This window comes from Bos grunniens, chromosome 17, assembly GCF_055505025.1.
Source record: "Bos grunniens cultivar Pamir isolate PY7600 chromosome 17, Bosgru_T2T1.0, whole genome shotgun sequence".
Classification (NCBI taxonomy): domain Eukaryota; kingdom Metazoa; phylum Chordata; class Mammalia; order Artiodactyla; family Bovidae; genus Bos; species Bos grunniens.
In genome coordinates, this window is record NC_141181.1 from 52,914,822 (window position 1) to 52,941,773 (window position 26,952).

At 52.9% G+C, this 26,952-nt stretch overlaps 4 protein-coding genes across 31 annotated transcripts in view; 2 read left to right on the forward strand and 2 right to left on the reverse strand.

The window, feature by feature from the left end:
• PITPNM2 (phosphatidylinositol transfer protein membrane associated 2) overlaps window positions 1-3,139 on the forward strand; it is a 159,813-nt gene extending 156,674 nt beyond the window's left edge. For all 13 annotated transcript variants that reach the window (XM_086347376.1, XM_086347379.1, XM_086347380.1 and 10 more), the window contains one exon: window positions 126-3,139. In XM_086347376.1, coding sequence (XP_086203502.1) covers window positions 126-452 — 327 coding nt within the window. In that variant the 3' untranslated portion in view covers window positions 453-3,139. The remainder of the gene's footprint in view (window positions 1-125) is intronic.
• Window positions 3,140-3,696: 557 nt separating this feature from the next.
• On the reverse strand, window positions 3,697-6,113 carry ARL6IP4 (ARF like GTPase 6 interacting protein 4). 8 transcript variants are annotated; one of them, XM_086347453.1, is made up of 6 exons: window positions 5,991-6,113; window positions 5,451-5,624; window positions 4,742-5,026; window positions 4,541-4,658; window positions 4,069-4,138; window positions 3,697-3,990 (listed from the first exon to the last, which is right to left on the reverse strand). In XM_086347453.1, the coding sequence occupies exons 2-6, from the start codon at window positions 5,611-5,613 to the stop codon at window positions 3,934-3,936; spliced, it is 693 nt and encodes a 230-aa protein (XP_086203579.1). In that variant the 5' UTR covers window positions 5,614-5,624; window positions 5,991-6,113; the 3' UTR covers window positions 3,697-3,933. The 8 variants fall into 8 exon arrangements, with proteins under 8 accessions (XP_086203579.1, XP_086203577.1, XP_086203580.1 ...); XM_086347451.1 differs by having other exon boundaries at window positions 4,742-5,050; XM_086347454.1 differs by having other exon boundaries at window positions 5,850-6,113.
• Window positions 6,114-6,830: 717 nt separating this feature from the next.
• On the reverse strand, window positions 6,831-10,891 carry OGFOD2 (2-oxoglutarate and iron dependent oxygenase domain containing 2). Of its 3 annotated transcripts, none has more exons than XM_086347443.1 (7): window positions 10,707-10,891; window positions 10,224-10,280; window positions 9,436-9,549; window positions 9,246-9,345; window positions 8,434-8,561; window positions 7,923-8,180; window positions 6,831-7,849 (listed from the first exon to the last, which is right to left on the reverse strand). In XM_086347443.1, exons 1-7 carry the CDS (start codon window positions 10,836-10,838, stop codon window positions 7,586-7,588), a joined length of 1,053 nt encoding a protein of 350 aa, XP_086203569.1. In that variant the 5' UTR covers window positions 10,839-10,891; the 3' UTR covers window positions 6,831-7,585. The 3 variants fall into 3 exon arrangements, with proteins under 3 accessions (XP_086203569.1, XP_086203571.1, XP_086203570.1); XM_086347445.1 differs by having other exon boundaries at window positions 9,436-10,056; XM_086347444.1 differs by lacking the exon at window positions 10,224-10,280.
• Window positions 10,892-10,933: 42 nt separating this feature from the next.
• Window positions 10,934-26,952, forward strand: part of ABCB9 (ATP binding cassette subfamily B member 9) — a 42,391-nt gene continuing 26,372 nt past the window's right edge. Inside the window, exon 1 of one of the 7 annotated variants that reach the window (XM_086347436.1) lies at window positions 10,934-11,464. The gene's annotated coding sequence lies outside the window, so the exon portion shown is untranslated. Of the gene's footprint in view, window positions 11,465-23,400; window positions 23,586-26,952 lie in introns of those variants that run through there. The other 6 variants (XM_086347438.1, XM_086347434.1, XR_015144443.1 and 3 more) reach the window with 6 other exon arrangements.

Consider the following 26,952-nt stretch of genomic DNA (forward strand, 5'->3'; position numbering starts at 1 on the left):
CCGGCAACCCCCGGAGCCCCGCCCCTCGACTGCCGCGCCGCCCTGGGCGCCCCGCCCGGCGACTGCCGGGCCAACCCGGAGCCCCGCCCCCTGACAGCCGTGCTTCCCGCTGCCCTCACCCGCAGTTCATCACCGACGGCTACGCGGCCCACCTGGCCCAGCTCAAGTACAACCACCGGGCGCGGCCAGCCCGCAACGCGGCCACCCGCATGGCGCTGCGCAAGGGCAGCTTCGGCCTGCCGGGCCAAGGCGACTTCCTGCGCTCCCGGAACCACCTGCTCCGCACCATCTCGGCCCAGCCCAGCGGCCCCGGCCCCCGACCGCACGAGCGGACGCAGAGCCAGGCGGACAGCGAGCAGCGGGGACAGCGCAGCATGAGCATGGCGGCCGGCTGCTGGGGCCGCACCTTGGCCGGCCGGCCAGAGCCCGGCCCAGCCGCGGGCCCCAAGTAGGGCACCGGGAGTGAGGCGCTGTGGTCTCCATGGTGCTAGGCCAGGGCGGCCCGCCCTGCCAGGAGGCCTGGCCTGGGCACGTACTGTCGGCTGGGGCAAAGCTCGTCCCAGGGCCCGGCAGAGGACACGGGCTGTGCCAGACACAGCCCTCCCAGCCCAGCCTCACACTTTAGGGTCTGTGGGGTTCCAGCTGGTCGTGGAAGTTGGCAGGACGACCATCCCTGGGAAGACCTAAGGACCAGGACTCCCAACGTGGACTGGCCAGAAGGCGCTCCTGGACGCTTGCCCTGCATTGACGTCCCCGCATTCCGATGCCAGGCCTGGGCACCTCCCATCCACTTGCTCGCCCTGACCCCCAGGTCCCCTCCCATTTGGTAGCAGCTGCGACGGGGTGGGGACAGCCTGCTTCTTGTTGACTCGAGTTACTCAACTGTTTGACCTCACTGGTTTTGCACTGATTTTTGAGAGTGGAGATTCATCACCATCTCCTATGGCTACAGACTCATGGACATGCATGAAAATTCAACGTTTGCCCATCCAAGACCTGCCACCACACAGAAGGCTCCAGGGCGGAGAATCCTTGTACAAATAGGAGAGAAAGGCCATATCATAATTTCTGCCGCTCTGCCTGGCCCATGAACCCATGGCAGCCCCAGACCCCAGCCTCTTCCACCTGCCCCATCTGGAGCCCAGTTCAGCCGCGGGCCTGGCGCCATCTCTGCCCTGGGCACAGCTCAGGCTGCCAGGTCAGTCGGTGAAGCCAAGTGGCTCCTGAGAAGCCTTGCCTGGGGCTACGGGGCCTGGACAGGCCTGGCCTCTTCTCCTCGCCTGCCATCAGCCAAGGCTCCAAGCCTCGGCCCTCCCTTCCGCGTTTCTACACCTTTCTACTTCTCCAATCTGATTTCTATGAGGTTTTTTTAAACGAGCAATCCTTGGCTGCTTCCTTTTCTTAACTCTTTCTGTACCAAACGCAGCCCCTCCACATGAAAACACCCAGCACTGTGACGGAGTCCAGCCTGGTTCTGGGTCCCAGGGCCCTGTCCGCTGCCCAGGCAGCGGGGCATGGCCTCTCTGCCTCACCCGAGCCCCGTTAATTCTACAGAATTTCTACTCTGGGGTGAGTGGGGCACACCCTTAGTTTTTTTTTTTTTTTAAATGCCAATTCCGTTTCGATGCTGAATCTAAGAAGCCACAACTCGCTTAGTTAGCTTAAGGGCAGGCAGCCATGACTACACTTCCCACCTGGTAAGGACCACGCTGTCCTGTGCACTGGGTCTGAGCATCAGCTCTCTCTCCCCAGAACTGACCGCGATCTCAGCTGTGGCCTCGGCTCCAGGCAGCCCCTCTGCTGCTCCTCCACCCCCTTCATGACAGGGGAGCCTGCCAGGCCTCAGCTAGCCGTCCAACATCCAGGCTGCTTCTGTGAGAAGCGGCTGCCAACCTGGATACGGCCTCGGGGCCTCGCGGGCTGGGACGGTGAGGCACGCAGATGGATGTTAACATTTTCCCGTGTGTAGATATGTACAGCCAAAGGGTCATGTAAATGTTCTGCAAAAGTGGGTCTGTACAGAGTGAAAGCTATTTATTTTGTGCAGAGAAAAAATGTCTGGAGGGATGGGACCTTCAGGATTTATTCATATTTAAGATGTAGCTTTTTGTTGTTTCCGGCATTATGTATAAAGCGACGATTATTTTATGGACCAAGTTTTAATGTAACTGTTGCAGTGAAAGTGCAATATCTAACCCCCTGCTCCCAGCGGGAAACGCTCGGCCCGACAATCACAGCCCCAGCCAGGGGCCCCGTGGCCAGTGCCTCCTCCTGTCGGTCCCACCTCACCCCATCTCGCCTGTCGCCTCGGTGAGCAGCCATCCGGATGGAGGAGCACCTACAAGAGTCTCGGCCCGCCTGCAATAAAGGCCTGGAGGCTGCCAGCCCCAGGAGGCTGGGTGGGCAGTGAGCTTGGCCTCTCCCAGCGGGCCACTGCCCCACGGTTCCGAGCTCCCCGCCTGCCTACCCAGCCGCCAGCCACGCCAAGGACAACAGCAATAGTCCGGGCCTCTCCCAGCGGCCCTCAGCCATAGATGGTGAGGTGGGCAGCCCACCCTCCCCGTGGACGTCTCTCTTCTATATCCAGGTCGGCTTCCTGCCTCCCTTCAGATTCCTCTTGGCACATTATCCTCTTAAGGAAGCACCAGTTTTTCAGAAACTAAGAGAGGGAGGACAGAGTCCTTTAAAAATACCAAAAATGTTTACAGCATTGGGTGCTGAGCTGCAGGGCTCAGGCCCGACCAGTCATAACCAAAGGGTGAGGCAGGCCTTGCTGACTGCCACCCCACCCCAGGCCTGTTAGAGTAGAAGCCTTAGTCCCAGCCCCCCCACCCCCAGGACTGAGCCTCAGCCCACCACTCCCAGACCCCACCACCTGCCTTCTCTTTGATTTCTAAAGAGGGATTCCGCAGAGACCCCATGCCCCCTTCCCAGCTCGGTCTGAACCGCCTGCCTGCCCGCCTGCCACGTCGCAGCCTTCACGTCTCAACCTGTCTGTCTGTCTTGTCTGTCTGGGCCGCCTGTGAGCGGTGTTCTGACGTATCCCCGCCCACCCTTGCTGTCCCTGCTCCATCGGGCCTGAGTGTGCTGTGTACTGTGTTGTCATCTGTTACACCGATTAAAGAAGCAGGAAGGCTTCCTTCTGGGTCTCAGTACTGCGCCGACCACCAGAGCATTGGGGGTGGGGGCTGGCTGGGGGGTGCAGCCTGCCCTTGGGAGTAAAGGCAGTCCTTCCCAGTACACAATGCCAGCTGTGCTCACGGTAATACCAACACACCCCCGTGGGCCTTATCTCTGCTGGGCTTCCTTCTAGCCCCTTCCTGGGCATGAACTCAGTCTGTCCTCACAGCAATCCAGTGACGGAGGTGGGTGCTGTCAGCCTCCACCACACAGAGGACACAGCCTGCGAGCTGGGTCAGGACTCCTCCCAGGCCAGCAGGACTCTCTTATCTGCACAGTTAACAGCAAGGGCAGCAGCCTCCCGCCAGGCCTGAGGAAATCAGCTTAAAAGCCGAGGGTTTGGGATTCAGTTGGGGTGGGGTGGGGCTCTGGTCCAGGCAGGCTGACCTGAGGGTGAGGACCGCAAGAGTGGCTGGTGTGTGTCCCCCACCAAAGCTTGCAGAGTCCTTATTTTTGCTCTGAAGTCAGGTTGCCTCCTTCCCTCCCCATCAGCACAAAAAGCAACAACACAGAGGATGTCTCCAACCAGGGAACATTTAATATCTGGGAAGGTGCGTTCTTTTGGGAGATGGAGGAGCTGACTCGGCCAGTGACCCCCAACCTCCACTCCCTGAATTGCAGAGGAAGCTGGGCCAGAGGCTGGTCTGCAGGAGAAAGAACACCCAGCGGGCTCCCCGCTGCCCACCCTGAGGCCAGCCTTCAGGTCATGCCAACACTGTGTGTAGCAGGCCTTGGCCGGGGGCCAGAGGGGCCTCAGGGCAGGAGCCCTGCTCGCATCTGGAAGGCCAGGCCATCCCCTCGGGTGGCTTGCTGGGGAAGAAAGCACACAGGAGGGGACAGGTCAGAAGAAGAGCTGGGGGTGGGCCTGGGTAAGGGGGCGACACCCACCTTATTGATCTCTCTGTGTCGCTCCTTGGTGACGATTTCCTCTAAGACCTCGCCGTCTCCCTTAATGAGCCTGGGGATGGAGGTGGGCAGGCTGAGCCTCTTAACTGAGAGGCCAGAGCACCAGAACCAGAAGCATCTGGCAGAGGGGTGCCAGGCCCAGGCCCCACCACCACCCTGAGCAGGCTGCCACACCCTGCTGGCCACTCCCACTCCTCCCTCCTTACCTCCCTCCCTTTCCACAGAGATGAGGACAGAGGGTAGCTCTGCCATCAGACAGGCCAGCTGTGGCTCTTTGAAGGCCCTCCCTCAAGGCCTTTCCAGCCCCTGCAATTGCCTACTCCAGCCAATAGGGAGCAACGGCCTGAGAAGGCTCATCAACAAGGGACTTTTCCCCTGGACATCAGCCTGTTTCGAGCAGCAGCAGCCCCCATCCCTCCTCCTGAGAGTGCAGTCTGGGGCCAGCGCGCCCCACCTGGTGCGTCCTGTCTCCGGGTCCACCACCTTGCGGATGACGCTCTGCCGGGCATCCCACTCCTCCTTGGTCATGGGCTTCATGGCCTGGATGCGGGACTTCTGCTCGTCCGTCAGGACTGGAAGGGAAGATGGCAGAGAGGCGGTGGCAGGGCCTCAGGGAGGGGATCCTCCCTGCCCTGCACCCCGGGCAGCACAGTACCTGGGCCATCCTCTTCCTCCTTGGCTGCTCTGTGCCACTGGTCCAGCGAGGGCCCGGGCAGAGCCTCAGTCTGCTGCATTCTGGCCTTCTCCTTGCCTCTCTTCTTCAGCTTCTTCTTCCTTTTCTTCTTCTTCTTCCTCTTCTTGTCTTTGTGCTTCCCCCGCTTCTTCCGGCCATCGCTGGAGGAAGAGGAGGAAGACGAAGAGGAAGAGGAGCTAGAAGAACTGGAAGAAGAGGAGGAGGAGCTGGATCGTGGTCTCCTCCGGGCCTTGTGCTTGCTTCTCTCTGTGATGCAGGGAGAAGGTGAGGCTGGAAGGCCAGGAGGGGAAGAAGTAAACCTTCGTCCCCTTGCTCTGGCCTGTAGCAGGCTCAGGCTGACTACCTCCTGGCAGGGCTTCAGCACGCTGTGGAGAGGCACCTTCTCGACTCCGCAGTCACTGTCTGCCCAAGAGCAAGGTGGCCAGCACCCACATCTTAGGCCCTGCTACACCAAAACTATGATAAAGTTCTTGCTTCACTCCGTATTCAATGGATTGGCCCAGCCCCTGGATTCTGAGCGTCTTTCATTCCAGATAGCGAGGACACTCTTGTGTCCCTCTGAATAGTGCGCTCTGTGATTTTCCCAGTCAGTCTGGAGAAGCCCTCCCGACTGCCTGCAACGTCCTCCCTGAAGTTCCCTCATCCCTTTCCCATTCCCTCTGGTCCTCACCCTCAGCCCCAGAGGAGGTGCTGCTGGCCTTGCGGCTTTGGGATCTCGAAGCCGAGGAGCTCCTCCGGACGTCCTTACTGCTCTTCTTCCTTTTCTTCTCCGACCCTCGCCCCCGGGAACGGCTGCGACTCCTAGAGCGCTTGCGGGAGCCGACGTGAGCCATAGCGCCGCGAGCTGCAGACACGAAGGCGCGCTTAAACCCGGGATCGATCATGGGGCCGGCCCGCAGACTGGGTTCCCAGGGAGGCTCTACTTTGGCCGAGTCAACCAGACTCGGCCTGGTCTTCTGGGGCCTGGCACCCGTCACTACCCGGGGCAGCGTTATTGAGGGAGAGTTGGAGGAACCGTATGATCCTCGCCCGCCCCCAAACCCGGTAACCCAAGTTCTCCGCGGACTACCGGCTCCACCGCTGCGGCCCCTTTAAGGGTCCTCCCCCGCGCGGACGCTTCACGGCTGCGCGCGCAGCTCAGGCGCCTTTAGGAACGGCTGCGCTCCTCGGCTGCCAGGTGCATTCCTCTTCCCTCCCCATGTGCACCTACCCTCCACCCCGTGCCCTCCGCGGCCTGCCGCCTCAAAGAAGTCCCCGGGGCTATTCCTCTCCCTCTTCAACCGCCCATCCGGCGGGACCGCCAACCCTACACCACGCCTTCGCGTGAGGAAGCAACGGCTGGGTGACTTCCGGCCCGGGCGGTGCACTGGGAGGCTGTCCGGCCGCGAAGCGAGGCGCTGCTGCCTTTAGTTCTGAAGCCCCATGTTCCGTCTGTGGGGCAGCCCAAGAAACCGAGTCTGGCGCGCTCACCTCCGAGAGGCGAGCTGGGGCTCCAGGCTTCCGCCTCTAGGGGGAGCTCCCGGACGAGAGACCTGCTCGCCAGCCTGGTGCCAGTCCCAGAGCTCACAGGCCCTTTGCCGGAGCTGTGCCCTCTCCCATCTCTATCCTATTCGGTCGGCGCGCAGCACCCCCAGTCCCTGTGAAGCCCAGGGGAAGAGGCGACTGTGGATTTTCTGTGGACATGTCCACACCAGCAGGCCATGAGCTCCAGAACCTTGGTCTTTCCGATGTCTGCTTTCAGTAATACAGAGAGGTCACAAACTCAGACGTCCATAGAAACCAGGAAGATCATAGCAACATATGAGGGACCCCTGTGAGGGAGTGTACCACAGGCCTCGAGAGTGGGGGCAGCTGAGTCTGGTCTCCCTGGTTTCTGCAATGTGGACTGGGGCCGGGTATTTCCAGATCTTCCCACTTTGCCAGGGGAGCCCAAACTCAAGATTTCAACATGGAAAACTCTCCCAAACATAGCATAGCTGCATGCCTCATCCAGTCTTGGGGCCACCGAGTTGCAAACTCTTTGATAGTAATGACAGCAGCAAACCCAGAGGACTGTTGTAAATTGCTTTATAAATGGGAAGTCATTTGATCCTCAAAACAGCTCTAGGACACAGGTACTTTCCAGGAAAAAAAGACTAAGGCAGAGAGAGGCAGGTGGCTTACCCACAGTCACAACTGGAAGTGGCTGAATCAGAATTTGAATCCAGGCAGTCTGGCTCCAAGTCCCTGCTTTTAATCCTTCTGCAGCAACCCCTCCATACCATCCAGAAGATGGAGGTGACCCACCCTCCATCTTTGTTGGTGACCCACCCAAATCCCCTTAGAAGACAGGTGCTCTCGACTTTAGTCATGGTGTCTGCTGCTGACACCCCACACCTGGACTCTGCTCTGGAAGATTCCCTTGGCCACTGGGAGCCACGCTGCCCTGGAGGTGGATGTTGGGGAAGTTACTCACCCGCTCCATACCCTGAAACACCCCATAGCCAATAACTACTGTTGAGGGCAAACTGTGCTACAGTTCATGCTCCAGAGAGCCCCATGGGATGGGGCTGAAGCTGGATGCTGTGTCAAACCATCCTGGTCCAGCTCCTTCCTGCCCTGTCCTGCTCCTCCCTGGAGCGCTCCCTCCTTAAACCACTTGCACAGGAATTCCGGTCTCAGGCTGTGGTCTACAAGCCCAACCTAAGCCAGCCTGTCTGCTGCAAGAATGACCCAGAAGCCTGTGTGTCCTCTCGAAGCAAAAAGTGCTGAGGGCTGCAGGGCGTTTATTTCCGTCCTTGCCTGCCACCCTGGCCCTGAACAAGCTCAAGTTAGGGCACACACATCCACCGTGGCGGGCTCCTCGCGGGTGAAGCCATCACCGAAGCCCTCGTCGTCCACCAGGTCAGGCTTGCGGCAGCACATGGGGCAGAGGCGGTTGCGCACGGCCGAGGCCCGGAGCCAGACGACCAAGTTCCAGCGCTCACCAGTGCCCAGGGGCCGGGCCCCATGCAGCTGGCCCCCCCGGTGCAGGAGGCCCTGGCCCACCACGTGCTCTACCTCCAAGGGCTTGGCCAGGGTTGAAGGCACCTGTGGACAGTGGGGCTCAGGCCTGGGTACTCACGGTGGCTCCGGCCCAGCCCCACGGGTTAAACACACTAACCTGGAAGAGATCCCCGAAGTAGAGGGCACCCCCTGTGAAGGCCTTGCCCAGGGATACATTGAGGGTGAGCTCGGCGTTATCGTAGTGGCAGCCCAGCTCGCGGTCCTGGCCAGGCGCGTATTTGACCACAAAGGCCCGGTGGCTGTCCAGCCAGCCCCCGCCACAGTCTGGATATAGCAGGGCCATCAGCGGCTGGAGGAAGCGCTCCCGCAGTGGTGTTACCAGTGGTTCATCCAGGCCTAGCTCATGTAGCAACACCTGTGGGTGGGGGAGCCCAGAATTAGCAGGGAAGCTGGTAGGGCCTGTCCCTGAGTCCCTGGGGGAGTCCCTCACTAAGGACAGTGCTGAGTGCTATGCAGACATCATCAACCTGCTTAGCTTCATAATAATACTGCCTGATTTCATCTTACAGATGGTGAGACCAAGGCTCAGAGGAGGTCTGTGCTGGGAACACGTCTCCCCAGACAGACGTCCCTGCCTCCTTGTGCCGGCCGGGTGGAACCTCACCCACCCCATAGTTGTTCATGGTGTTGGGTCTTCCCTTGGGCATGTCTGACTGCTCGAAGTGCTCCAGCTCCTCCAGCAGGGCCTGGCAGAAGGGCGCTGTGAACACTGGCAGCCGGTAAATTCGCTTCTCCTCTGCAGAGGGAGAGGGAGGGAAGTTTTGGTTAGCCAGGAGCTAACCTTTTCACTTCCCCCAGCCTCAGTCTCCTCATCTGTAGAATGAGGATGACGTGAGTACTCACCTTGTGATGATTAAATGGGCTCTTGTGATGGTCAAATGACATAATGTGTGTGGCAAGGGTGCCCTATTCTTGGACCCCCCCCCCACCACTCATCCCTAGATCCTCACCCTGCCCTGAGGTCTGACCCCCAAATTCAGATGTGCCTCCTGGCTGGTCACCCCTATCCCCCAGCTCCAGGTCCTGGCAGGTTCGGGAGACTTCACTCTTGCCCCCTCCTTCAGGTCTCAGGATGGGAACTGTTCCCCATTCCCACCGCCACTGCTAACCCTGGGGCAGGTCTCTCACCATCCCTTGCTGACCCCTGAGCCCACACTTGTCTCAACCATCCCCTCATTAACATCTTTAGTCACCCCAGTTTGAGGATGCCGGCTGGCTCGTGCCTGGTGCACAGCACTGAATTACTGATCACTGTGGTGGATGTGTGTGCAAGTGAGTGAATACGATGCCCTCCTCCTGATAGTTCCATCCTACCCCTCTTCTCACTCCTGCTGGGTTGACTTTTAGAGGCAGATATGGTGGGTGAAGGGACCCCAGTCTGCCACCCCCAGTCCTGCCAAGTGGCAGGCCAAGACCTCACCTGACACTGTCTCCAGCCGCTGGAGAAGGCCCTTAAGGTCTGCGCCTGAAGATGCGCTGTATTCAGCTGCAGCCAGAAATTCAGGGGCCAAAGCGGCCTCCTAGGGGCAGAACACACCAGCCATGGGGCAGACAGCCCCCAGGCCCGGATGCCTCCACCTCCTTCCAGTAACCTGCCCCCTGCCAGGTACCTGCAGCAAGTTGTAGACCTCTGGCCGTGCTGGGCGGTAGGAGCTGGCAATGAGGGCTTTCCTGGCAGCCGACTCCGGCCCCAGCCGCCGCCGCCGCTCTACCTCCTGCTTCAGCTGGGGTGACACAGGGCCTGGTTACCAGAATGGGGCCTCCCATCCCTCCCAAGGGGAAGCCCAGTCTTCCTATGTTCCTGACTCTGCCAGGGTAAATGGCAGGTGTTAAACTGTTAGCTGACGGGGATTCCTTCCAGAAGGGGGCCCATCCCACTGAGGGCTGCACCAGCTTGGCTGGATTGAGACCCATCGCTGCACCTTCACCAGCTGGGCCCAACCAAGGAGGGGAAACAGAGTCCTGGTTAAGTCTTGTGTTCCAGAGGCTGCAGATGGCTGTCTTATGAAGCTTCTCGACACTTAACACCACCCCGCCATGGGAGACAAGCAGCAGTGGCAGAAGTGGTGTCGGGGGGAGAATGAAGAATCAGGAGCCAGGTGGCACCTGGTGTGAAACCTTGAGTAGGTGACTCCTCCCCTTGAGTGCAAGTTTCTCATCTCAAAAGGGCACAAAGCAGACAACTTGGCGTTTTCCCTGCTTTCTCTTTTCCAGGTGCCGGCACCCAAGTGCTGTGGTAAGTGGGGACAGGAGGAAGTAAGGGGAGGTCAAAGGAGCCCTTCTGGGATCTGACAATGGCACACCTGAGGCCGGGAGACCCCTCAAGCTGCTGACACAAATCTAAATAGAAAGGGCCGGGCTGGGTGCAGAGGGGGCGGTGAAGGGTGGGGAGTGTTACCTCTCCCAACAGCTGCTGGAAGTCTTTAGGGCTGACACAGCCTCGGCTGCGCAGGATCTGAGAGCAGAAAAACCAGTAAGTGTGATAGTGTGACCTGGGGCAAGTCTCTTAAGGTCTCTGAGCCTCAGCTTCTCCACCTTGAAATGAAGATGATCCGATCACAGGATCATCGAAAAAATGAAATGTGATAAGCACGTTAAGCACACAGCAGCGGCTCTTGTTAATAACAGAGAGTACTCAGCCAGGCCCTGCCCTGAGCACTTTACATGTAGTTCATTCATTGATTCCTAACGACAGTCGCACTAAAGCGATACCATGATCGCCATCTGAGGTGGAAAATACGGGAGGCAGCTAGAGGTTAAGTCAATCTTCTCGTCCGATCTGAGTGCGCCAAAGGCAAAGTAAACGACCCCGGGGACTGAGATCCCGCCTCCACCACCGCTCCCCGCTCGTTTTCCCGCAGAGCCAATAGAGGCCACTCACGGGCTCGTAGTCCTGGCGCAGCTGCTGTTCGCTCCGGAAGCGCACGTGCAGCCCGTAGCGCGCCACGTACAAGTTCTCTGAGCAAAAGCAAGCGCAGCGGCAGAAGCGCCGGGGAGCCGCTGCGGTCCCCATGGTAAGAAGTGTTGCATTGCCCCACCGGCTACCGTAGGGACACTTCCGGGTACGCCCCCAGCCGGGCAGGGGCGCGGTTTGGAACCAGCGGCCAAGGGTCCGTTCTAAATTCCCAAATTCAGAAAAGAACGAAGACTCCGCCCCAGAAAACGGTCTGCGGTGCAGAAAGATACTCCCAGGCAGGAATGAGACTGGCAGCGTCGGCTAAGAGCACGCCAGCCTGATGGGCCGCTGCTTCACAGTTTCTCCATCTGCGAGGCGGGGATTAATCATCCCTCTTTACAGATAGGTGAACTTGAGTCACACCCTCACAGGACTTGGAGAAGTAGGAACTCGGAATTCCAAGACCTTCGGCTTAAACGCGCTGCCTCCTTTTTCTGCTAGGAGCTTTTAGCGGACCAGCTGAAGTCACGAGGACAGTTGGAGCCTTGGGGTCCGATTTTGTTCCAATTGAGCTCCAGTTTTGTGCGTCTGAGCTTGCGTTTAGCATTCATCCCGGTCCCTGTCCGGCGCTCCCGATGCCTACGCCCCTATCTCTTAGGATTCGCAGCGGATTGCCCCAGAGAGTGTCTCCACGAGAGGGCTCCGTCCGGCGAGACTTCCGGTGGCTCTCGTCAAGGATTCAGGTGTGAGGGGGGGAAATAGGGTGTGGTCCGTCGTGGCCACACCCCGCACAACCAGGTTCAAGTTCTGCACAGCCAAGTGTGAGATGAGTATGTTTCTGTTTGATAGAGCGTGCCCCGCAGCATCGCGGAGACCCAATCACAGTACACGCAACTCTCTTCAGTTTACTCCAGTTCAGTCGCTCAGTCCTGTCTGACTCTTTGCGACCCCATGGACTGCAGCACGCCAGGTTTCCCTGTCCATCACCAACTCCTGGAGCTTGTTCAAACTCATGTCCATCCAGTCAGTGATGCCATCCAACCATCTCATCCTCTGTCCTCCCCTTCTCCTCCCGCCTTCAATCTTTCCCAGCATCAAGGTCTTTTCCAGTGAGTCAGTTCCTCGCATCAGGTGGCCCAAGTATTGGAGGTTCAGCTTCAGCATCAGTCCTTCAGGACTGATTTCTTTTAGGATTGACTGGTTTGATCTCCTTGCTGTCCAAGGGACTCTCAAGAGTCTACTCCAACACCACAGTTCAAAAGCATCAATTCTAAGGTGCTCAGCTTTCTTTATAGTCCAATTCTCACATCCATATGTGACTACTGGAAAAACCATAGCTTTAACTAGATGGACCTTTGTTGGCAAAGTAATGTCTCTGCTTTTTAATGTGCTGTCTAGGTTGGTCATAGCTTTTCTTCCAAGGAGCAAGCGTCTTCTAATTTCATGGCTATCCTCACCATCTGCAGTGATTTTGGAGCCCCCCAAAAATAAACTCTCTCACTGTTGCCATTGTTTCCCCATCTATTTGCCATGAAGTGATGGGACTAGATGCCATGATCTTAGTTTTCTGAAAGCTGAGTTTTAAGCCAAGATTTTCACTCTCATCTTTCATCAAGAGGCTTTTTAGTTCTTCACTTTCTGCCATAAGGGTGGTGTCATCTGCATATCTGAGGTTATTGATATTTCTCCTGGCAGTCTTGATTCTAGCTCGTGCTTCATCCAGCACGGAATTTTGCATGATAACTCTGTCTTGGGAACCCCATTATGATCCACCATGCACCCCCAAAGTCCCAATCTGCAAAGCCCTGAGAAGAAGCTGGGCTGGCAGTCATGTTGCCAAGCTGGCAGAACGAAGGTGCACACCTGGGGAGGAAGTCTTGACCTGTAGAACTTCTTCCTGCACTAGAGTTCCCTGCATGGTTCAGCATGAAGCTGGGGTGGAGGTGGGGAGGAAGACTCTGGGGCTTTAATACCCCCCAGATAAACAGTGACTATGGATGACAACTGTTGGCTGAGTCCCACCTCGACTGGACCTGAGCTAACACGTCTACTACCAGTCACCTTAACTCCTTTCATCCCTACAGCAAACCTTCGAGCTGGGTACTGTTATATCACCATGTTACAGAGGGGCAAGGGGCTTCCCTGGTGGCTCACATAGTGAAGAATCCACCTGCAATTCAGGAGACCCAGGTTCGATCCCTGGGTCAGGAATATGCCCTGGAGAAGGGAATGGCTGGCCACCCCAGTATTCTTGCCTGGAGAATCCCATGAACAGAGGAGCCTGGTGGGGTCACAGAGAGTCAAACAGGACTGAGCAACTAAACACACATGCACACATGGGGAAACTGAGGTCCAGAGAGGTGCAGTGACCTGCCCCATGTCATTCCCAAGTAAGGGACATATACATATGGGGATTGAACCCAACAGTCTTCCCTTTGAGTTCCCTGTTCACCACAGTATGAATATTTTGACCACACCGTGTAGCTTGTGGGATCTCAGTTCCTGACCAGGGATCGAGCCCACACTTCCTGCAGTGGAAGCGTGGAGACCCAACACCGGGACTGCCAGGGAAATCCTTTGTTGGCATTTTCTTGATGACTCTGCTTTCCTTTCCTCTTGTGTACACACAGGTTCACACAGTCACACTCACATCCACAGTGACACACACTCTTGCACACACTCAAACACAGCCTTACATGCTAACACACATTCACACAAAATCACACATGTGTACACACCCTCACACATATCACCAACACTCCCTCCTTTATATGCATGCAACATTCCACATTACAGTCACAATCGCACACTTCTATTAATAAACCCAGTAAACCCAAAGGCCCTGCAGTGGGCTGAGCTTGGAGTGCTAGAAGGACAGCAAAAAGCCTACAAGAGGGTGAGTCATAGAGAAGAGGGCCAGGGTTGTATTTGGGACCAAATCTTTGGGCCACTGGTACCATTTTGGATTTTATTCTGCGTACAAAGGGAAGCTGTTTAGTCCTCACAACAAGGTAGGAACTTGAGGTAGGAGCTATCGCCATCTGACAGATGTGGAAAATGAGGCTCAGAGAGGTTAAGTGACCCATGCGAGGTCACACAGCTCATATGTGGGGCAGTCTGGAAGGAACCCAAGTCTGACCCTGCTGGGTTCCTTCTTGGGCATGAAAACCAGGTCTTTGCACCTCAGACATTCTGGGGCCCAGACCTGGGACTCCCGAAGCTACCAGGCTTCCCCAGGGAGCAGAATGACTGTCAGGGACCTGCTTGCCCCTCAAGGACCCCACTCCCCAGCCCAGAGCTGTGGGGCCTGAGCAGGTGATTAAAGTTTTATAGCCATCTTGATTGCCCAGCGATAGTGAAGGGCCCTGCTCTCCAGGAGAGGATCTATTTCCCCAGGTCTTCATTCATTCCCCTTCTTAGCACCTTACTGTCCCCCTCCCGCCTCCCCAGGCCCAGGGCAGACCAGCTGCCCAGGCAGCCACCACACAGGCCTGCATGTACAGCCCCCCAACCCCGGCTAGCTCACTTGTTAGGGTGCTCCTTTTTTGGCTGTTTTTGCAAGATGAGTGTGTTCTGCTTCTCAGTTGAGACTGGCCCTCCCCGTGCCCCACCTCTGCCCCAACCTGGGCTCCGTCACCAGAGGGAACCACAGCCAGAATAATAACAGTAAGCACCGAATCACTATGCTCACAGCCAGCACTCACTTGGACTTCTGTTGACCTTGTGAGATATTATTATACTTAATTTTGTTGTTGTTTAGTCGCTCAGTCATGTCCAACTCTTTTGCGACCCCGTGAACTATAACCCACCAGACTCCTCTGTCCTTGGGATTTCCAGGCAAGAACACTGGAGTGAGTTACTATTTCCTTCTGCAGGGGATCTTCCTGACCCAGAGATTGAGCCCATGTCTCCTGCATTGGCAGGTGGATTCTTTACCACTGACCCACCAGGGAAGCCCCTATCCTCATTTTACAGATGAGTAAACAGAGGCTCGGAGAAGGCAATGGCACCCCACTCCAGTACTCTTGCCTGGAAAATCCCATGGATGGAGGAGCCTGGTAGGCTGCAGTCCATGGGGTCACGAAGAGTCGGACATGACTGAGCGACTTCACTTTCACTTTCCACTTTCCTGCATTGGAGAAGGAAATGGCAACCCACTCCAGTGTTCTTGCCTGGAGAATCCCAGGGATGGAGGAGCCTGGTGGGCTGCGGTCTATGGGGTCGCACAGAGTCGGACACGACTGAAGCGACTTAGCAGCAGCAGCAGCAGGGACATAAACCTAGTGGATGCAGAAGCAGAATTGGAACATCCAACTGGGGAATTCTCTGGTGGTCTAGTGGTTGGGACTCTGCACTCTCACAGGGTTCAATCCCTGGTCGGGGAACTAAAATGCCACAAGCCTTGCAGCACGGTTGAAAAAAGGAGAACACCCATCCTTTGGATTCCAGAGTGATGTGTGTGTGCATGTATGTATGTGTATATATGTATGTTGTATGCATGTATATATGTCTATACATATTCACTTGAACTGACAGCACACATGTACAAAAGGACACAAATCATAAGTGTCCAGTTTGGTGAATTTTCATAAACTAGACACACCCACATAACCAGCACCCAGATCCAAAATCAGAACATCCCAGCCCCTCCATCACCACATGTCCCCCATCAACGACTGGCCATCCCAATGGTAGTCACTACTCTGACTTCTAAGAGCAAAGATCAGTTTTGCCTGTTCTTGAATTCAATACAGATAAAATAATGTAGTATGTGCTGTTTTGTATACCGCTTCTTTCGCTTGGCATTATTTTAAGTGTAGTTTATTTACAGTTTTGTGTTAGCTTGCTTCTGATGTACAGAAAAGTGATTCAGTTATAAATATATGCATATTCTTTTTCATAATTCTTTCCCACTATAGTTTATTATAGGATGTTGAATTCAGTTCCCTGTGCTATACAATAGGATCTTGTTGATCTGTTTTTTATATAGTAGTTTATATCTGCTAATCCCAAACTCCTAATTTATCTCTCCCCCACCCCCAACATTATGATCTTGAGATTCATCAGTGTTGTATGTAGCAGCGGCTTATGTTTTTTTGTGGCTGCATAATATTCCACCAGGTGCCCTCCTCCACCGTTCATTATATCTCCTACAGCTGATGGGCATTTGCATGGTTTCCAGTTTGAGGATGTCACAGATGAAGCTATAATGAACAGTTTTTACTGTGGTTAAAATATACATAATGTAAAATTGGCTTCTTAACCATTTTTTAATACACTTTATTTCTTCAGAGCAGTTTTAGGTTCACAGCAAAATAGAGTGGAAAGTATAGAGATTTATCATGTGTTCCCTGCTGCCTCCCACACAGAGCCTCCCCTGACCATCAACATCCCACACCGGGTGGTAGATTTGTTACAATCGATTGTCACATTGGCATGTCATTACCACCCAAAGTACTTCATTTACATTAGAGTTCACTCTTGGAGTTGCATATTCTATGGTTTTTGACAATGTATATGGTCACATATCTACTATTATGGTGTCATATGGAATAGTTTCAATGCCCTAAAAATCCGCTATGCTCTGCCCATTCATTCATCCCCTCTTCCTTTCTTTTTTTAAATTACTATTATTTTAAATTTTTAATTTATTTTTTTTGGCTGCACTAGGTCTTTGTTTATTTCTTTCCTTTTCTCCTTTGCTTTTCGCTTCCCTTCTTTTCACAGCTATTTGTAAGGCCTCCCCAGACAGCCATTTTGCTTTTTTGCATTTCTTTTCTATGGGGATGGTCTTGATCCCTGTCTCCTGTACAATGTCACAAACCTCATTCCATAGTTCATCAGGCACTCTATCTATCAGATCTAGGCCCTTAAATCTATTTCTCACTTCTACTGTATAATCATAAGGGATTTGATTTAGGTCATACCTGAATGGTCTAGTGGTTTTCCCTACTTTCTTCAATTTAAGTCTGAATTTGGTAATAAGGAGTTCATGATCTGAGCCACAGTCAGCTCCCGGTCTTGTTTCTGTTGACTGTATAGAGCTTCTCCATCTTTGGCTGCAAAGAACATAATCAATCTGATTTTGGTGTTGACCATCTGGTGGTGTCCATGTGTAGAGTCTTCTCTTGTGTTGTTGGAAGAGGGTGTTTGCTATGACCAGTGCATTTTCTTGGCAAAACTCTATTAGTCTTTGCCTGCTTCATTCCGTATTCCAAGGCCAAATTTGCCTGTTCCTCCAGGTGTTTCTTGACTTCCTACTTTTGCATTCCAGTCCCCTATAATGAAAAGGACATCTTTTTTGGGTGTTAGTTCTAAAAGGTCTTGTAGGTCTTCATAGAACCGTTCAACTTCAGCTTCTTCAGCATTGCTGGTTGGGGCATAGACTTGGATTACTGTGATATTGAATGGTTTGCCTTGGAAACAAACAGAGATCATTCTGTCATTTTTAAGATTGCATCCAAGTACTGCATTACAGACTCTTTTGTTGACCATGATGGCTACTCCATTTCTTCTGAGGGATTCCTGTCCGCAGTAGTAGATATAATGGTCGTCTGAGTTAAATTCACCCATTCCAGTCCATTTGAGTTCGCTGATTCCTAGAATGTTGACATTCACTCTTGCCATCTCTTGTTTGATCACTTCCAATTTGCCTTGATTCATGGACCTGACATTCCAGGTTCCTATGCAATATTGCTCTTTACAGCATCGGACCTTGCTTCTATCACCAGTCACATCCACAGCTGGGTATTCTTTTTGCTTTGGCTCCATCCCCTCATTCTTTCTGGAGTTATTTCTCCACTGATCTCCAGTAGCATATTGGGCACCTACTGACCTGGGGAGTTCCTCTTTCAGTATCCTATCATTTTGCTTTTTCATACTGTTCATGGGGTTCTCAAGGCAAGAATACTGAAGTGGTTTGCCATTCTCTTCTCCAGTGGACCACATTCTGTCAGATCTCTCCACCATGACCCACCCATCTTGGGTTGCCCACAGGCATGGCTTAGTTTCACTGAGTTAGACAAGGCTGTGGTCCTAGTGTGATTAGATTGACTAGTTTCCTGTGAGTATGGTTTCAGTGTGTCTGCCTTCTGATGCCCTCTTGCAACACCTACCATCTTACTTGGGTTTCTCTTACCTTGGGCGTGGGGTAGTTCTTCACAGCTGCTCCAGCAAAGCGCAGCCACTGCTCCTTACCTTGGACGAGGGGTATTTCCTCACCACCGCCCTTCCTGGCCTTCAATAGCTCCTCTAGGCCCTCCTGCGCCTGCCCAGCCACTGCTCCTTGGACGTGGGGTTTGATATAAGCATCTGAATGCAGAGGTCCTAAGAATAGCAAGAAGAGATAAGAAAGCCTTCCTCAGCGATCATTGCAAAGAAATAGAGGAAAACAACAGAATGGGAAAGACTAGAGATCTCTTCAAGAAAATTAGAGATACCAAGGGAACATTTCATGCAAAGATGGGCTCGATAAAGGACAGAAATGGTATGGACCTAACAGAAGCAGAAGATATTAAGAAGAGGTGGCAAGAATACACAGAAGAACTGTACAAAAAAGATCTTCACAACCCAGATAATCACGATGGTGTGATCACTGACCTAGAGCCAGACATCCTGGAATGTGAAATCAAGTGGGCCTTAGACAGCATCACTACGAACAAAGCTAGTGGAGGTGATGGAATTCCAGTGGAGCTATTTCAAATCCTGAAAGATGATGCTGTGAAAGTGCTGCACTCAATATGCCAGCAAATTTGGAAAACTCAGCAGTGGCCACAGAACTGGAAAAGGTCAGTTTTCATTCCAATCCCAAAGAAAGGCAATGCCAAAGAATGCTCAAACTACCGCACAATTGCACTCATCTCACATGCTAGTAAAGTAATGCTCAAAATTCTCCAAGCCAGGCTTCAGAAATACGTGAACCATGAACTTCCTGATGTTCAAGCTGGTTTTAGAAAAGGCAGAGGAACCAGAGATCAAATTGCCAACATCTGCTGGATCATCGAAAAAGGAAGAGAGTTCCAGAAAAGCATCTATTTCTGCTTTATTGACTAAGCCAAAGCCTTTGACTGTGTGGATCACAATAAACTGTGGAAAATTCTGAAAGAGATGGGAATACCAGACCACCTGACCTGCCTCTTGAGAAATCTGTATGCAGGTCAGGAAGCAACAGTTAGAACTGGACATGGAACAACAGACTGGTTCCAAATAGGAAAAGGAGTATGTCAAGGCTGTATATTGTCACCCTGCTTATTTAACTTCTATGCAGAGTACATCATGAGAAACGCTGGGCTGGAAGAAGCACAAGCCGGAATCAAGATTTCCGGGAGAAATATCAATCACCTCAGATATGCAGATAACACCACCCTTATGGCAGAAAGTGAAGAGGAACTAAAAAGCCTCTTGATGAAAGTGAAAGAGGAGAGTGAAAAAGTTGGCTTAAAGCTCAACATTCAGAAAACGAAGATCATGGCATCTGGTCCCATCACTTCATGGGAAATAGATGGAGAAACAGTGGAAACACCATCAGACTTTATTTTTTGGGGCTCCAGAATCACTGCAGATGGTGATTGCAGCCATGAAATTAAAAGACGCTTACTCCTTGGAAGGAAAGTTATGACCAACCTAGGTAGCATATTGAAAAGCAGAGACATTACTTTGCCAACAAAGGTCTGTCTAGTCAAGGCTATGGTTTTTCCAGGGGTCATGTATGGATGTGAGAGTTAGACTGTGAAGAAGGCTGAGTGCCAAAGAATTGATGCTTTTGAAATGTGGTGTTGGAGAAGACTCTTGAGAGTCCCTTGGACTGCAAGGAGATCCAACCAGGCCATTCTGAAGGAGATCAGCCCTGGGATTTCTTTGAAAGGAATGATGCTAAAGCTGAAACTCCAGTACTTTGGCCACCTCATGCGAAGAGTTGACTCATTGGAAAAGACCCTGATGCTGGGAAGGATTGGGGACAGGAGGAGAAGGGGATGACAGAGGATGAGATGGATGGATGGCATCACTGACTCGATGGACGTGAGTCTGAGTGAATTCCAGGAGTTGGTGATGGACAGGGAGGCCTGGTGTGCTGCGATTCATGGGGTCGCCCAGAGTTGGCCACAACTGAGCGACTGAACTGAACTGAGGTCTTTGTTGCTGTTTGGGCTTTTTCTAGTTGTGGCGAGCAGGGGCTACTCTGTGTTGCAGCAGGCTTCTCATGGCGGCAGCCTCTCCTGTTGCAGAGCACAGGCTCTCGGGCTTCAGTGGTGGCAGCACAGAGGCCCTAGAGCAAGCGCGAAAGCCTCAGTAGTGGTGGTGCACTTGTTTAGTTGTTCTCGCAGCATGTGGAATCTTCCTGGACCAGGGATCCAAGCCGTGTCCCCTGCACTGGCAGGCAGATTCTAATCTACTATGCCACCAGGGAAGTCTTCCCCATCCTCTCTTGACCCCTGGCAAACACTGATCCTTTTACTGTCTCCATAGGTTTTGTTTTGGGTTTTTTTGGCTTCACCACAAGGCATGCAGGATCGCAGTTCCCCACCAGGGATCAAACCCGTGCCCCCTACAGTGGAAGTGCGGAACTGTAACTAGACTGCTAGGGAAGTTCCTCCATAGTTTATCTTTTCCAGGATATGCCATAGTTGAAATCATCCAGTATTCAGTCTTTTCAGATTGGCTTGTCTCCCTTGTGTGCATGAGTGCTAAATCGCTTCAGTCATATCTGATTCCTTGCAACCCCTTGGATTGAATCTCACCAGGCTCCCCTGTCCATGGGATTCTCCAGACAAGAATACTGGAGTGGGTTGCCATGCCTTCCTCCAGAGGATCTTCCAGACCCAGGGATCAAACCGGCATCACTTATGTCTCCTGCATTGGCAGGCAGCTCTTTACCACTAGCACCACCTGGGAAACCCTGTCTCCCTTAGTAATATGCATTTATGTTTCTTCTCTCTTTTCATGGCTTGATAATTTATATTTTTTAGCATAGAGTACAATTCCATTGTCTGGATTATCATTTTAGCCATTCACCTCCTGAAGGACATCTTGGTGGCTTCCAAGTTTTGGCAATTATGAATAAAGATGCCCTAAACATCTGTGTGCAGGTTTCTGTGTGGACATAGGTTTTCAACTCGTTTGGGGAGTGTGATTGCGGGATCATATGGTAGGAGTATGTTTGATTTTGCAAGAAGCCACCAGACTCTCTTCCAAAGTACCTGTGCCATTTTGCGTCCCCCCAGCAATGAAAGAGAGTTCCTGTCGTCCGCGTCTTCATCAGCATTCGGTGCTGTCAGTGCTTTGGATTTGGGCCATTCTATTAGGTATGTAGTGGTACCTTGTTGTTTCAATTTGCAATTTTCTAATGAAAATTACATTGACTGTCTTGCCATATGTTTATTTTCCATCCGTATTTTTCATTTGGTGAAATGTCTGTTCAGGTCTCTTCCCTGTTTTTCAGATTATTTGTTTTCTTATTGTTGAATTTGAAGAGATCTTTGTATGTTTTAGATAACAATCTTTATCAGATATAGATATATAAAAAACAAGTATTTTCTCCCAGTATGTGGCTTTTCTTCTCATTCCTTGAACAATATCTTTTGCAGAGTGGAAGTTTTAATTTTTTTTTTTAATTTGACTATGCAGGCTCTTAGTTCCCACACGTGGGATCTAGTCCAGACCAAGGATTGAACCCCAGGCCCCCTGCATTGGGAGCGTGAAGTCTTAGCCACTGGACCAGCAGGGAAGTTCCAGAATTTTTTTAATTTTAATGAAGTCTAGCTTATCAGTTCTTTCTTTCATGGATCATGCCTTTGATGTTATATCTAAAAAAATCATCTCCATCCCCAAGGAAATAGAGATTTTCTCCTACATTATCTTCTAGGAGTTTGATAGTTTTGTGTTTTACATTTAGATCTGTGAGCCATTTTGAGTTAACTTTTGTGAAAGATATAAGATTTGTGACAAGATTTTTTTTTTTTTTTTTTTGCACATGGGTGTCCAGTTGTTTCAGCACCGTTTGCTGAAAAGACTGTCTTTGTTCCACTGTGTTGCCTTTCCTCCTTTGTGGGAGATCAGTTGACTATATTTATATGGGTCTATTTCTGGGCTCCCTGCACTGTCCCATTGATCCATTTGTCTTTTGTCAACAACGCACTGTCCTGATTATGGCAGCTTTAGAGTAAGTCCTGAAGTCAGGTAGTGTCAGCACAATGACTTTGTTTTGCTCCTTCAATATGATGTTGGCTATTCTCACACAGCAAAAATGAGAGAGCCTGAATCTGGTCCCAGCTCTGAGTCACTCTAGCTTTTGGATAATCCATCCAGGAGCTTCTCTTCCGGTACAATTATATATTTGCTTTTGTTTTGGCACAAACAGTATCATACTTCGGCTTGATTCTATCCCTTGTTTTTACTCAGCACATTCAGGAGGTCATTTCATACCTTTCTGTAACTTTTGTGTATAGATTGACACATAGTTGTTTTTTTTCCCCCTGCTACAGGGTATTCTGTTGAGCATGCTCTGTAATTATTTGGCGAGTTCCCACCAGACTTTTGCTCCTCCAGTAACTATCTGCAAACTAGTATCTTCCGCTCCCTCCACAAGTCTATCTATAGAAGAACTTCCTACTGGGTCAAAAAAAAGAAGTGCATTTACAATTCTGCACTTGGCCAGATCCCCTTGAAAGAAGCTGTCCCATGTGAGGAGCAGAGGCTGTTTTAAATTCAGGGAGTGTTTTCAATCTCTGACTGAAGGCTGAATAGAGACAGGGGCATATCTTGTCCCCACCCCCCAACCCCTCTGGGCTTGACCTACTCTCCTGCCCATGAATGGATCCCTCTTCTGTTCCTCAAATGCCAGGTGAGTTCCCACCTCAGAGCCTTTCCACTGGCAGTTCCTCTCACCTAGAATACATCCCCTCCCGATCTTTCCATGGCTCCCTCTTTCTCCCCTTTCACCTTCCTCAGGAAGCCCTTCGGGTTTTATTTACTTTACAGGAAATAAGTAATAACCTGGCACTACCTGAGATTATCTTACCGTATTTACTTGTTGATTTCCGCACCCCACAAAGAATGGGAGTTTTCTCTTTTTTCACACCCAGCATCGAGCACCTAGACCCCAGCGATCACAGAGGACATGTAGGTTCCCTCCTCTCTCCCACTTCCCACCACCCTGGCTCTATTTTTCTCCATGAAATGTATTCCCTTCCAACAAGTATAATTTACCTATTCATTATGGGTAGCGCCTGGCTCGCTCACTAGAGTATCAGCCCCAGAAGGGCAAGGATCTTGTTTTGTTCTCCGCAGCATCTCTTAACACTGACAAGAGGGCACAGCACATAGTGCCTTTCACCAAGTATCGGTTGAATGAATGAGGATCGTAACCTCCATCCTCCAGGGCTGGCAAGGTTGTCCCTCTGGAACAAAAGGCAGATTAAAGAGCAGGCCCCCCGCAGCAGGTGTGGCCATTTCCTCCCGCTCAGAATGGGCCTCTAAGGGCTGGCTGGAGCCCCCCAGAAGGGCCTTGGCCTTGCGGATGGGGGCGGGACTCGCCGCTGGTGGGGGCGGGGCTTGCCGCAGGTGGGCGGGCGGGTAGTCCTGACCACGCCCCCCAGAGGCCCCGCCCAGCGGGAGGCCCCTCCCCGCCCATCAGCGGGCCAGGGTGCCCGCCCTGCCGGGTCCGCTCCGACCTTGCTGCGGCGCAGCCCGGGGCGGGAGGCCCGGAGGAGCGGCGGGAGGAGGGAGGAGCGGCGGGAGGAGGGAGGGGCGGAGCGAGCGCAGCGCCGGGCGCAGTCTCCAATGAGCCGCGCGGAACCGGCGCCCCTGAGGACCCCAGCCCGCTGCTCCCCCTCCCCACGGCCCACCTGGTGCCAGGTAAGATAACAGGTAAGAGTGTAGCGCCCGGGACCCCCGACCCAGATCTTTCTCAGGTCGAGGTGCTATGCCTGCACAGGCTGGGGGGCCACTTGGCTCTCCCTGCCCCGGGGGTGGAGTAAAGGCATCTCGGTAGAAAGTGGGAGCCTCCTGGGAGCCTTCCTGGCCCCTGCCTTGGGACCCCAGCGCCCGCAGTCGCATGTCCCAGCCCCCCATCCCTGCAGCATCCTTTCTACGCCGCAAGGAGATTGCATTTTTTTTTTTTTAACCTTTCAGGTGCCGCCACCTCTTGGAAAATGGTGGGGGTGCCTTTTGGGGGTGGATCCTGGGATGACTGTTCCCCCAAGATCTGACTGGCAGCTCTTCCGAGGGCTCCCCGCACCCTCCAGCGGGGAGCTCATAGATCCTGAGAGCCTGGCTATATCAGAAACCTGGGGGTAGGCCTGGGTCTGCCGACCTTGGCGAACCTCTTCCCCCCACTCACCCTGGCTGGCCAGTGGGTTGAGCCTTCTCTGCCTCCATCTTGGCAGTTAAGCCTGTGGGTTCCCAAGGGTCTCTGCCTTGTTTCTAAGCCTCTGTTAAAGCAGGGTGCCCCTCCCCAGACCTGAGGTTAATTAAATTAGCTTTCAGCTGGTCTGACAGGATTCCCCGCCCACTTCCCCGCCCCCTGGAGATTGGCTGGCCTCCATTCCCTCGCTTCAGGCGGGCAGGTGCCAGGTGACCAAAGGAGGCTGGCAGGAAAGCCACCGTAGCTCCCCAGTTCGCTTCACCTAGCGCTGTGAGTCATCTGAAACAACTCTTCGAAGGCCCAGCGTGGGCTAGGGGGCTCAGCAAAGGTGGAGTCAGGGAGGAAGAAGTCCTGGCCCTGCATCCAGAGACCCCACAGTGATACCATCCCACAGCACCGGCCCCAGTCAGCTGGACAATACCGCTGGAGGGTGAAAAGTTCACCCCAGAAGTTGGGGGTGAACTGAACAGGGTGGGCCCCTCCAGGTCCTTCATGACGCTTTCTTGGGAGCCCTGCATAGCCTGGGTCCCAGAGAGAGAAGTGTGGATTTCACCTGTTCTCTGTGCATCATTTGACTTCCCCAAGCCTTTGTTTGCCTATCTGTAAAATGGGAATGAAAACTGAGAGACCCTCCCTGAGTAGCAGTGAATAATCAGGAAGGGAGGTGCCAGGCACTTAGCACATTGTCAAACACTCAGCAATACTCCATAAATGTAAACAGTAGCTGTAACCCTTGTAAATTGTCTCCTGGCTGTTTCAGACTTTCCTTTTGTGCATCTGACAGCTGGCGATGCCCCAACCACCATTTCTTCTACCAGAAAGAAAAGCCTTTGACAGGACCATCAGTGAGGGTGGAGTCATTTGCTAATCCTATGCCATTCCTTAGCTCTTAGGGTCAAGACAAGTTGACCCTGTCTTCCTGGGCACATCAGGCCCTGGGCACAGCTGCCCTGACTTCTGGCCACCACCCTGTCCTTGTCCCTTGGGGCACACATGTCACCCATGTGCCCACAATTTGCCCTCCAGCTTCACCTGGCCAAACCCAGGTCAGGCAGATGGACAGCATGGATGTGGCTCCAAGCATCCCATTGGTCCCCATCCTCCCCTCCTCCCAGTCTGGGCTGGTGGTTGCATCCCCTTCATTCTGCTCAGTAACTTTAAAAATAACAAGAGTCGTCCCGTCTCCACTGTAATCCGACCCGAGTTGGATTCTGATCCATCAGAGCCTGGAGTAGGAGGACTCAGCACTTGAGAGCTGGGCACCCCAGTGCTGTGACTGCTCTGCCCCTACTCGCTGGGTAACCTCAGACCATCCTCTCTCCCTCCCTCTCTGGGCCTCGGTTTCCCCATCTGTACAATGTGGTTATGCCGGTGAGGAAGATAAACAGCTGGGCTCCCAGGTAGGTGGCTGGCCATCAAATGGGTTGACTTTACCCGAACTGGAGGGTGTCAGGAAGGGATTTCCTCAGTGACTGGGAATCGGGGTGGGGAGACCTGGTGCAGCACCCCACCCCCAACCCTGCTCATATGCTGGCCTCTGGCAGGTCTGCCTCCTCTCCCACTTCTGAATGCCAGCTCCTCCCCGAGGGCTAAAGGGACTCCTCATCCCCACCCCGAGGTGAGCTGCAGCCAAGGTGGCTGGCAGGGCCTTTGCAGCTGGGAGGCCTGCGGAGGCACCAGGCCAAGAGCATCCCTCCCCAGGCTCTGTCTCATGCTCACCCACTCACCGGCTCCCTGAGGCCTCTGCATTGCAGCAGACAGGAGCCTGAGTCGGCAGCCCTACTGGGGGTGGGACGAAGGTCTGCGCAGGGGGTTTTCTGTTCCCCCATCCCCACCTCCATCCCCTCCCCTGCCTCGGATTCCCCTCAACCCAGGCTTCCCTGAAGAGTCAGCTGCTGACGGGCAACCGTCTTCTCTAGGATGGACTTGAGTCTTCCTAGAAGAGCTGCAGTGACAGTAGAGCCCCTCAGGCTTGGGGACCATCACACCCCTGTGTCCCCTCTGCATCTCAGACCCTCCTGAGCATCATTAAAAGTCTTGCCTACCCGCCTCCCCGCCGCGAGGCTGGTTTGAAGAACCACGGTTTCGGAGTTGAGAGCCCAGATTTTAGAACTCAAAAGGCCTGGGTTCACATCCCAGCTCTGCTACCTCCTCCTAGCTGGGTGGCCTGGAGCAGATCACTTAACGTCTATGCGCCTTAGTTTTCTCACCGTAAAATGTGGATAACAATGAAACATGCCTCATAGGATTCTCGTGAGGGACGACTGCATGTAAACCACTCAAAACAGCGCCAGGCGCACAGTAACATCAGTGTCTGTGTTACTGCTCTTGCTGCTGTCCTCGGCGGTGTTGTCACTGTCCTCGGTTCTTCTCCTGGTGGAGCCCCCTCTCGTATAGGCTCTGTTCTCCTTTGATGAGCATTCTGTGTTTGCGCTTGCTGTATGCGTGTGTGTGTGTGTGTGTGTGTGTGTATACATATATACACACATTTATATGTGTGTATTTTTAAATTGAAGTATAATTGATGTTCAATGTTGTATTCATTTCTGGTGTACAGCAGTGATTCAGTTATATATATAGTCTTTTTCATATTCTTTTCCATTATGGCTTATTGCAAGATATTGGACATAGTTCCCTGTGCTATATAGCAGGTCCTTGTTTATTTTATATATCGTATCTGCTAGTCCCAAACTCCTAGTTTATCCCTCCCCCACCCCCTCTCCCCTTTGGTAACCACAAGTCTGTTCTCTTCGTCTGTGAGTCCATTTCTGTTTCGTTAATATTTGTGTCATATTTTAGATTCCACATATAAGTGACATCATGTGGTATTTGTCTTTCTGTTTCTGATTCACTTCACTTAGTGTGGTAATC

Excerpts from the sequence above, each read along its gene's own strand:
- ARL6IP4 (XM_086347446.1), bottom strand. The coding sequence starts at position 5,613 with ATGGCTCACGTCGGCTCCCGCAAGCGCTCTAGGAGTCGCAGCCGTTCC. Across the intron at positions 5,051-5,450 it reads CACCTCCTCTGGGGCTGAGG|CCTCACCTTCTCCCTGCATC; the intron begins GTGAGGACCAGA and ends CTGGCCTTCCAG. Across the intron at positions 4,139-4,540 it reads CCGGAGACAGGACGCACCAG|GCTCATTAAGGGAGACGGCG; the intron begins GTGGGGCGCGCT and ends CTCCATCCCCAG.
- OGFOD2 (XM_086347443.1), bottom strand. The coding sequence starts at position 10,838 with ATGGGGACCGCAGCGGCTCCCCGGCGCTTCTGCCGCTGCGCTTGCTTT. Across the intron at positions 9,550-10,223 it reads TCCAGCAGCTGTTGGGAGAG|CTGAAGCAGGAGGTAGAGCG; the intron begins GTAACACTCCCC and ends GTGTCACCCCAG. Across the intron at positions 7,850-7,922 it reads ACTTCGGGGATCTCTTCCAG|GTGCCTTCAACCCTGGCCAA; the intron begins GTTAGTGTGTTT and ends CACTGTCCACAG.